Below are 11,171 nucleotides of genomic sequence, written 5' to 3'. Positions count from 1 at the left end.
TCTTCGCTGTTTCCCCACTCACTTCCAGTTACAGTTCCACCTTTACCAGTAAGACTTGATTTTCATGTGACAAGACTATGAGTAACATAGTAACAGAAAGGCATTTGGGTGGATAGTAAGGTTGATTTACAAAAGGCACATGTTCTTACCCCAGCAATAACAGTGATTTCTCTGGAAAGCAATATTCTGTAAGATCATAACTTTTGGCTGTCTGCTCCACTCCAATAGCAGTGTAGCCTTCTGTTTTCTTTTGCTGTAAATAATCAACAAGCTGAGAAGGTTTCACCTGTCCAAAAGTAGGTAAATACAAAAGTATTTAAGTAGTGCCACTTGTAAGCTTCTGAGTTACTTTAAATAAAGAAAAGCAATTTACTTGGACTGTTTTTATACTTAAATAAGTTTTATTGCCAAAGTTCTTCAGTGGTAGCATGAAAGGTACATAATGTCACAAAAATTTACTCTATAAATGCAGTGCAATTTCTGTGCCTGTGACAGCTACAAGCATTGACCAAGTTTATCTGAATGTAGAAGAATCACTTTTGCATGAAGTATGTTGTGCGTTTGTTATTTAACCATGGAAATCTCATCTCCAAACAATCTAACAGCATGTACTGCAGCTCACTTAGCTGTCTGACATGCCTGTATTACAATTTCTGAGTAAAGAATTTTTTACTTTTCTTCATCCAACTATGTATTTGTTTTAGATTCCAATTTCTTCTACCAGTGTGCTTCTGTACAGAGATTGGGTATAAAATGCATTGTCTAAAACAGAATGTTGATGGACACACACACTACAGCTGTACTGCTCTGGAAAAAGATATGCTGAAAATAAACATTGTGAATGAAGAAAATGAACTGATGGTTTTACATGACTTAACCATGGCTGATACAGAAAAACAAATTAATAAAGTATCACAACCATATTTTTGCACAAATATTAAGGATACATCTTGGAATCATTTGTAGAAACCAGATAATAGGCTCTAAAAGCTTAGCACAATTTAGCTTCAGGCAAATTCAACAGCTGAGTAATGGACTAAGATAAATTAAGTGCTGTTCGACTTTTATAAATAAACATTACATTCCAGTGCTGCACTTAATCACAACGATGTAAAGTTATAAAATTCTTTGTTATGAGGGTGACCCAAAGGTCACTCCAAAAATATTTTAAGTGTCAGAAATGACAGCAGGAGCTTGTTAAATAGGCTCATTTTTGCAGGAGGAAACAATAAGTTAGTGAACTATGCATCCAATACATTGAAGGCTACAGCACACTTTTGAGCTGCTAAACAGTTTCCATTCACCTCGACAAGGGGGAGCCACTGCTCTGCAGAAACACTCAGATGCTGGAACTGTTTGTCCTGTACGTAATGAAGGCTGCCAACAACTAGTGCAGATGCCCCAAATATCTCACTTGTACGGCATAAACCTACAATAGAAGAATTAAAGTCATTTTTGTATAGAAAACAGTATAAACGCTGAGCCAAGATATTTTAGCAAGTAAGAAGGAACAAAGAATATATAAAAAAAAAAAACTGTTATTCTAGCCCTCTGTTTTTAATCAGTTTCAGGTACTTTCTAGGTCTGTTCCAAAAGTTTATACCTTTTGTTCCATCTATCTTACCAGACAGAAAATGTTTAGTAACTAAGCAGAAAGATGAAAATTGTAAGAGCTCTACATCTGGCACCATGCTTCTACACTGCTTATCACACAGAATAGTGGGTCACTATAAAAGCCTTTATGGCGACAGGCATGGGCACAGCACATTTAAGCTCTAAATCCAGTACCAATTAAATCAAATACTTGGGAGAATGACAATGCTGCACTACAGCACAGACAGCATCAGCTTGTGGGCCTATTTTTCTGATAACAAGAACAACCTAATAAATTGCTGTAAATCACATGATTTACAGTGAAGTTCTACTTAATTAAGGCATGCTACATGTCAGTATTATTATATTTCCTAATAGAAACTATAGAATACTCCTGAAACAGGTAACATTTCCTTTTGTTATGTTTTTGAAGGATAATCATCTCTTTCTCTGGGTAGTACTAAAATAATTTTCTAGTACCACATACTGAACATTATCTTTTTCACATTCATCCTTACGAGCCAACTGTGCTCTAAGGTCCAAACTAGAAGTTCAGAGGCATCCATTCAAGCTTACCTCCTAAATTGGTAGGTTTATCAATAAGTGAAGCCACCACAATCAGTCTGCTGTTTGATTTACCAAGCTTAGCAGCACGGTCCTGCAATACCATTTCCAGATCTGAACTAGGAGTACTGTGTTTCCAGGGTATGATCTTTTTCTGAACATCAGTCCACTCTGTTTGGCCATCTGTGTCAAGTGAACTTGAACCTACAGGAACAAACATCAGTCTATGGATATTCAAGTGGTAGTGAAGCTACTGCTTCAATATTTTCTAAGTGGTAGTACTGTAGACAACATTCAAGTCGTCTACTATTTTATGGTATATCCTTTGCTCATACAGATTCAAGACTACTGCAGCAGGATAGCATAAGGATCATTTGCATGCTAAGTTCAGATTAGTATAGAAAGTTACAGTTATTACACCGCAAACCAATATTACATTTAATATACATTAGCTGTATTTTACCTGTGTCTTGCTGAGACCAGTCACTTGGTTTTAGATCAAGAAGTTCAGCTCGAGAACGATACCACTGAAATGCTGGCGGCAAAGGAATGTCAGTAAACCTCTCAAATTTACAGAGAGAGATCCATTCATCCTCAGCAACTTCTGAAAGGCGTGGAAGAGTACAAAATATCGTCTGCAATATAATACAGCATTATTAGCACAGCAACACTCAAAGAAAGCAAAACGGATAATTAACCTCCAGGCAATTTTATAGCACATATCTTTTATCTGTCATTTTATAATCTCAGTACTTGTGTCAGCCTTGTTTTTCTGGTTATTGTTAGAGACTTTTGCTGCCCAATTTTGCTAAGTCACATCAAGCAGTTAATTTTCACAGAAATACCTCACAGAACATCAGTTTTCAGAAACAACCAACCAGTCAACTCTGAACCACAGCACTGCTTCTGCCAAAAAGTGTACCCCTTTTCACATCCATGTTTCTCTTCTATTTTAAGTCATATTCCCATCCCTTATTTTTATTTACACTTATTATTTTTGCCCCCTGCCCTCTGCAGCATTAATTCAGCTTTCAGTTATTTAAGCTACAGTTTAAAGTAGAGCTGAAAAAGATGCTTGGTATGTTACAGATCTCTATCCCACTCACATTTAACAATTTAGTTCAGCAGCCTGTTTTGTTGTATTTTTCCTAAGAACAGAAGCATCAAAAATTCTGACAACTCCTATGTGATTCAGGTCTATAGTTAGTAGCAGTAACTTTTCCAGACACAAATAGAAAATGTGATCAATTCCTGCACAGATGGGCATGTTCATCATGCTCACCTTCTCCTAACTGACATAGGTTTTTAGCACAGAATTAGAGAATTCGGCTGTATTCTTAATGTAAAATCCATGACAATTTAGGTGAAATTATTTTTTTCAGAGTTTTAAATGAATAATAGTTGATCATTGCTTTCCCTACATTACAGCATACAGAGAAAGTTAAAAATATACTTGTAAACTATGCAAATATGATGACAAACAATGGTGTTTTTTAGACTTGCCTCTAGATTATAGTCCTCGAGTGGATGAAATGCTGCAAAGAAGAAATGATCCTGGATTCTCTGCCAGTTTCTTCTAGCATTCCTGCAATTGCAGAAAGTAACGCATGATGCACAAAAGAACAAATGCAACATATTGGATTTTTTTAGTAGTCAAATTGGAATGACAAACTGATTGTAATTACTACATATTACATAGAAAATAAACGCTTTAACTGTTAAGGGCCAATTTTAAAACTACAGCATTCAGGAAATAGGTTAACATCACAGAATCACAGAATGGCCAGGGTTGGAAGTGACCTCAAGGATCATGAATCTCTAACCCCCTGCCACATGCAGGGCCACCAATCTCCTCATTTAACGCTAGACCAGGCTGCCCAGGGCCCCATCCAACCTGGCCTTGAACACTCTAAGGACGGGGCATCCACAACCTCTCTGGGCAGCCTCTTCCAGCACCTCACCACTCTCTCTGTAAAGAACTTCCCCCTGACGTCCAACCTAAATCTCCCCTCCCTCAACTTAAAACCATTTCCTCTCATCCTGCTGTTATCTACCCTTTCAAAGAGTTGATTCCCCTCCTGTTTGTAGGCTCCCTTTAGGTACTGAAAGGCTGCAATGAGGTCACACCGCAGCCTTCTTTCCTCCAGGCTGAACAAGCCCAGCTCCCTCAGCCTGTCTTCACAGGGGAGGTGCTGCAGTCCCCTGATCATCTTTGTGGCCCTCCTCTGGACCCTCTCCAACAGCTCCTTGTCTTTTTTTGTATTGGGGGCTCCACACTTGGATGCAGTACTCCAGAGCAGAGTAGAGGGGAACAATCACCTCCCTGTCCCTGCTGGCCACCCCTCTTTTGATGGAGCCTAGGATACCATTTGCCTTCCAAGCCACCTTCCGAGCCACAAGGGCACACTGCTGGCTCATGTTAAGCTTTTCATCCATCAAGACCCCCAGATCCTTCTCCACAGGGCTGCTCTCAAGGACCATTCCTTCCAGTCTGTATGGATGCCTGGGATTCCTCTGGCCCAAGTACAAAACTCGGCACTTTGCCATGTTGAACCTCATCAGGTTCACCCAGGCCCACCTTTCTAGCCTCTCGAGGTCCCTCTGAATGGTATCCTTTCCTTCAACTATATCGACTGCACCACTCAGCTTGGTGTCGTCAGCAAACTTGTTGAGGGTTTCCGTCATTGATGTCATTGATAAACAATGTTAAAGAGCACCAGTCCCAAGACAGACCCCTAGGTGACGTCACTTGTTACCGGCCTCCTTCCTGGACATGGAGGCATTGATGACCACCCTCTGTCTATGGCCTTCAACCAGTTTCTTATCCATCGAGTGGTCCACCCATCAAATCCACATCCCTCCAGTTTGGAGATAAGGATGTGGTGGGGGACCATGTCAAAGGCCTTGCTCAAGTCCAGGTAAATGACATCGGTCACCTTTCCCTTGTCCACCGCTGCCGTCACTCCATCATAAAAGGCCACCAGATTGGTCAAGCATGACCTTCCTCTGGTGAAGCCATGCTGGCTGTCACGGATCACACGCCCTTTCCTCATGTGAGCAAGCATGTCATCCAGGATGATCTGTTCCATGAGAACAGATTTCAAGAAAGGTCCCTAAAGTCTCCAAATTCTAACACAAGTCAGTCTGGCAATAAAGGGTATCTCATTCAGGTCTCACAAGGAAACTGCTAGCCCACAACCCATAGCTGAGTGGCTTTTGGTTACCATAGACCATTATTTAAAAAAAAAAAGCTCTAGGTCAGGAAGCTGCTACTAACCCTGTGCCATGCATGTTTTCCACTTGTTGAAGGCTCGATTCAATAACTGGTGTCAGGGCTTCAAATTCTTCCACATCCAACATTCTGCACATACCCCAGATTTTTTTAAGTGCAACCAGTGCATAAAGTCGGACACTAAAATTATGGTTGAAACACCACTGCAGAACTACCAAGAGGGCTTTCTTCAGAATTGGCTTCTACAAAACAAAAGATTGTCATTTCCATTAAGTCTTGATGCATCGTTTAGAAGAAGAGCAGAAAGTAGCCCAAGAAATTGGGTTATTTCCTCTGAAAACAGCCTTTCAGTCCAAAAGCTTTAACAGTATCTGTATATGCAGATATGTGATTTCCTTCCTTCTGTTCACTAGGGCACAAGCCTACAAGTCCATGTGTGTTTTGAAAATATACTGGGTTGCTATAAAGATTATTGTTCTGCATATATGGAAACTTTCACGTAACTTGCTGAACTTCTAGTGCTTAGAAAACTTATCTTGCAAATGTATAGAATCATAGACTCACCAAGGTTGGAAAAGACCTCCAAAACAAAACAAAAAGCTTCCAAATAAAACAGAATTTAAAATTAATGTGGACTAGGTATTTCTAAAGAATTCCATAACGACTGTTATTATGCTTCAAGGCTAGCTGAATCTCATTTCATGCAAATTAAGAACAAGGAAAAACAAACCCAGGTGCATCCACCACATGCTTAATTGAACTGGAGTAACTGTCCTAGAAAAACTCACAGGTAATCAAGGCCCTATGTATCCAAAAACACCTGGCATTTACCTAACATTTAGTAACAGTATGTTACAGCCATAGCCTGAAGAGTTATTTTTCATATCAAAAGTTATCTGAGGAGGAAGTAAGTATTGAAACATTTTTGAAGACAAACAGCAAAAAAGGATTTTACTTCAGAAATTCAAATTAAGTGCAACTGAATAAACATTTTAATAAATCTTACCTTCTCTGAGGTATTTTGAAGAATGGTGTCAAAATGTGATAACACTGATAAAAATGTACAGATGCTTGTTTTAAGCTTTTCTTCATCCTAAAGGAAAAAAAGAACTCAACAGGTAAGAAATACACCTATATTAAAATGTACCTATATTTTTTCACAGCAGGTTCTGCAGCTGCAGTATCTACAGTTTTATATCAACACTTAAAATACCGTTTCCATAGCAAAGCTCACTAAAACACTCACATTTTTTCCTAAGTTTTCTTTTCACAAACACATTTTAAAAAAGCATGCAGCAGTACAAATGAACTAAAACTAAATTCAGTCATTGTACTTTCCCTCAAAATAAAAAAACAACAAAACAGCCACCCCAACAAGACACAACAACCAACTTCCCACCCGGTTTAAAGATGTGTTTTCACAATGGCAGCTTCAAACATTTTCTCATAAGGATGCTAAAACATTTTTATGACCGACAGCACAATGAATTCTGTGCTGCTGACCCAAACTGTGCAGAAACTTCAAGAACCTTTCTATTTGAAATAAGTGATCTCACTAAAAACAGACGTGTTGAATGTCCCTGAGGTATTTGTATTCAACTGTACTGTTGTTAGATTTCTATAGAGAATTTTTAGATTGATTTGACCTTCAATGTATCAAAGGATATCAAATATACACTGAAATAGAGATTCATCCCTGTTACAGAGAAGAAAACAGCACACAATTCGTGAGCAAAGTTTTCACGCAGGGTAGTGTTAAATTCCTGCACCGTTTTGGGCAAAGAGAAAAAAATTTATATAAAATATAAATACATATATATGACATACAGTTTTCCAAATCTTTAGATTTTTTTTTTTTTTTTTAATACCTTGTCCTATGGTTTGGCTTTTAAAAAACAATTACTGTACCAATGATGCTATTTGTATTTGATAAGGACGACAACATGGTTCAATAACTGTTCTGAGTGGCAAGCTTCCACAGGGCTCCCTAAGCAACGCCTGCCTGTACAGTGGAGTTGGTGCAAGCACATGTTTTCGTACTCACCTCAAATGCACAATGCTGATATACATTCAAGATCATCAGAACAGGCTACTTCTACAGGTCTAATCTTAAGGCTAATTACTTAAAGTATCCAAAGACAAAAATGAAGCACTAGTGAGTCCATTCTCCAGTTAATCCTTTCCTGACCATGTGCAAAATCTGCCCAAAATAAGACTTTATGCTTTTTTGTTTAAATTAGGTGAATGCCAAAGTTCTTACTTACATAGCAGAAGCAATCCCAGAATTTATTGAGAAATTGGGGGTATTTATGTAGACTCAAGATAACAACCCATTCTATGAAGTACTTCACAGATGCTTGATTGTTACCAAATCCAGCCTGAAAGACTTTGTCAAGGATTCCACACAAGAAATTCTAAGAAAAAAAAAAAACACAATCACTTAGTATAAGGTTAGAGTAATTTCCATGAAGAAAAAAATATTTTTTTCAGCTTTATAATATTACAAACACTTTTGATAAATCAAACTAAAAAAAAAAATGTAGGACCTTCTAATTTCTTCATTTTACAAGTTAACTAATGCAGGTAATACTCGCAGGCAAAAGGCTATAAACATGGCTGGGATCAGACAGCAAACTGCTATTGAAGCTCTGTTATAGCACAGGTAAGCTAAACAGTGCACACATTAGAAACACGTACCACATAATTCTCTAATCCTCATATGGAAGAACTGAAGAAAAGAAGGTTTGATTGATTTTTTTGTTTAAGCATACACTCCTCACAAAGCATACCTAACATTCGTATTTTTAATTGATGCATGGAGACTACAGGTAAAGAATGACCAAACTCGTGGACACAATAGTACTGTAAGACAACAGCACCTAAGGAAGAACATGAGTCACCACAAGGCTGCCCCAGTATGTCCTTAGTACCTGCTAACACTATTCACACTGCCAATGAATTCACACTGCACAATGCTAAGAGCTGTATCTAATACAAGCAGGGACTCTCAATTTTTCATGACTTTATGACAATTTACTTTTCAAACATTTTATTATGAGGATGCATTATGTGAAACTAGAACTTCTGAGTTCTCTGGATATTCATAAAGTAGTAGCATTTTTCCTAAAAGAAAAGCTTGAAATCAGATGATGAGCAAAAAAGCCCTAGCTCGGCTCAACAACCCAGCCTTCAATCTTCACAAATGCAAGATCCAGGTTTCAGTGACCTCTAGAAGTGCATCAATCCAAGATTTCAAACTAAAAGAATGAGATTACATGAAATTTATATGTCAGTCACGGAGATGAGATGTCCTTTATGCTCTGTTGCAAATTAATGCACTCAGTATTTCTCAAAAGTAGACTCAAAAAAAAACATTTTAAAGAATTTAAAGTGAAATGTAATACCTGTTCCAGCTTTGGAAGAAGAACTAGGAGTGTTTGCCATACCCGGTTTTTAATTCTATGCTGTAATGAGTTTGCATAATAACGTGTTCTAGATCTGGATACCAGCTCATCCTAAGAGTAAATTAAAAGTATTAGTACATATCCTTTGTTTAAAATTGCAAAGGTGGAAACATAGGCAACTATAAAGAGCAGCATCTGTTGCAAAGCTAGTATAAGCTTTATACATGATTAGGACAAACACGTTAGCCTCAATAAAATAGAAATAAATTTTAAGTCTTTTTCATGAGAAGCTGAGGAAATAGACAATTCCACTCTGTATTTTTACTTAGGAGCATTAACATGTTAGGTACTGAGAATCTTCACAGAGCAGAAAGACGATGAATTTACGTAGGACAGCACCTACTGTATATGAACAATTAAACTAATACTGGATAAACTGGAGAACGAAGACTCAAGTTGTCACTTAGTTACATGAAACCAGAACTGATTATCCCAGACTAAGAGATCAATACACAAACTAAAGCATTTCTACTGTAGTCTACATTTCAAAAGAGGTTTAGTCACGATAGCCTGTAATTGTAAGAGATGAGCCTGTAACTGCAGCTCTAGTCTTGGGATAGAAACTGATATTCAATTTGGTTTTACAAGTCTCATATTAATTTAAAATGCCTTTTTTTTTTTTTTTTTTTTTCAATTTACATGCTCAACATTCACATTTAAGAAATGAAATCTATTTTAAAGCTCAAGTCACGTTTTCCACTTGATCTTATAACGTAAATACTCAGCTATTCCCTACTGGAGGGAATGAATAAAGAATCATCCATTTCTTGTTCTTCACATAAAAAGTAGAATACAACACTACCAGAATGCATGCATTATGTAGTCAGTTACCAATGATTTTACACTAGCGTCAAAACATAAGCAGTTATAACAAATGAAAATCAGACCCTGACCTTCTCCATTAAGATGATTTATAAAGGCCTCCTAAGGAGACAAAGATCTCGCTATTCCAAAAGTTGTTTGAAGTTGCTGAAGTGAAATGCAGCACTCTGAAATGCAGGCTAAAGGAAGGTTCTTCATGGAATAAAGGCTACAATTTGGATAATACTCAGTGAAGCTAGAACATCCCCTATAAATTCAGAAATAGATCTGAAAGAGACTATTTTTACCACTCACGTATGGCTGAATTAAGTAACTCGTGTCCTATAATAACAAAAAAAATTCTCTCTCTTCATAGAGACTATACAAACAACTGTAAATATGCCCTTTCAGCTGCAATTATTTAGCATTTTAATAGTTGCATTAACATCACATTTATTTACCAAGAGAAACAAAGCTTACTTTCTCAAGTAGTTTGATGACAATGTCTTCCATAAAGCTCTTATGCAAGATATTCGATCCATCCAACAAGCACAGAAATTTAATAGCACAAATCCGTACATAGTGATCATCTCGGTTTGTACTGTAAGATATTGATTTAAAAGTCATATGTTTCATCCAAACAAATTCTAAATTAGAAAATATAAACAGTATCTGAGCATGCATATGATATTCTCAATTGTGAGAAACACTGGGCCACGCAAAAAATTAAAGCTCATCTTCAAGGATGGATGCATTTTGTAATTTAAGTAACGCCAAATAGACTGCCAATTTCTGAAATGAACTGTAAACACTGTAAATAGGCTGGGAAATCTAGGAAGTCAAACTAGAAGGCAAAACAAAGTAAGCAACCCATTTCTCGTGAAGAACTCTGCAGTCTTAGGTCTGTGGTGTTGCCTATAGTGAGATGACAGAACATGGAAATAACCCAAACCAGAATTCTGGGTCTGTCCATCACTGCTGATGAAGAAAACTGATGACCTCCTGTTAACTTGCCACTGCTTCTATGTACAGGTCTTTAATACTTCCTACAGAAACAGCAGTCTCATTACAAGGTTTGGTAAGTACTGTGCCTACAAGCAATACTGAGAAGTCAAACTCCAAAGGTGGCCCCGTTAATTAAACCCTATGTTTATTAATTGTCACACCTGCAAAAATGAGTTGCGTATCAACACAGTATGATAAGCTATCTGCATCCTAATGTGCTACTTTTATGAGGTGAAAAAAGTGAAGAAATAGTTACTTCAGTCCCCTTCAGCTTAGAGTATTTTCTTGAAAATACTTTCTATATTTGGTATTTGAATGTGATGCGACATCAATGCCTTTTACTTACATTTCAAGTTACAGTTATACTAGTATCTTTCCTCATGCTGTAATCAGCATCAGTAGTAATTCACACTAAACGTTATAAGATACATACCTTTCAGTAACAACATTTGCTGCACAATTTTCTCCAAGATTTTCTATGAAGGCATGCACATCCTGAATAAGTCTTCTCA

At 37.4% G+C, this 11,171-nt stretch overlaps 1 protein-coding gene across 1 annotated transcript in view; it reads right to left on the bottom strand.

The window, feature by feature from the left end:
* TARBP1 (tRNA guanosine 2 -O-methyltransferase TARBP1) overlaps positions 1-11,171 on the bottom strand; it is a 34,149-nt gene that overhangs the window by 811 nt on the left and 22,167 nt on the right. The window contains exons 19-29 of the mRNA XM_031599846.2: positions 11,093-11,164; positions 10,135-10,255; positions 8,794-8,904; positions 7,654-7,803; positions 6,396-6,482; positions 5,435-5,631; positions 3,661-3,742; positions 2,621-2,792; positions 2,170-2,361; positions 1,305-1,429; positions 150-286 (exon numbers count right to left, since the gene is read on the bottom strand). Coding sequence (XP_031455706.2) covers positions 150-286; positions 1,305-1,429; positions 2,170-2,361; positions 2,621-2,792; positions 3,661-3,742; positions 5,435-5,631; positions 6,396-6,482; positions 7,654-7,803; positions 8,794-8,904; positions 10,135-10,255; positions 11,093-11,164 — 1,446 coding nt within the window. The remainder of the gene's footprint in view (positions 1-149; positions 287-1,304; positions 1,430-2,169; positions 2,362-2,620; positions 2,793-3,660; positions 3,743-5,434; positions 5,632-6,395; positions 6,483-7,653; positions 7,804-8,793; positions 8,905-10,134; positions 10,256-11,092; positions 11,165-11,171) is intronic.

Source organism: Phasianus colchicus, chromosome 2 (assembly GCF_987193195.1).
Source record: "Phasianus colchicus chromosome 2, bPhaCol1.hap1.1, whole genome shotgun sequence".
Classification (NCBI taxonomy): Eukaryota; Metazoa; Chordata; class Aves; order Galliformes; family Phasianidae; genus Phasianus; species Phasianus colchicus.
This window is presented reverse-complemented; position numbering and strand designations above follow the sequence as displayed.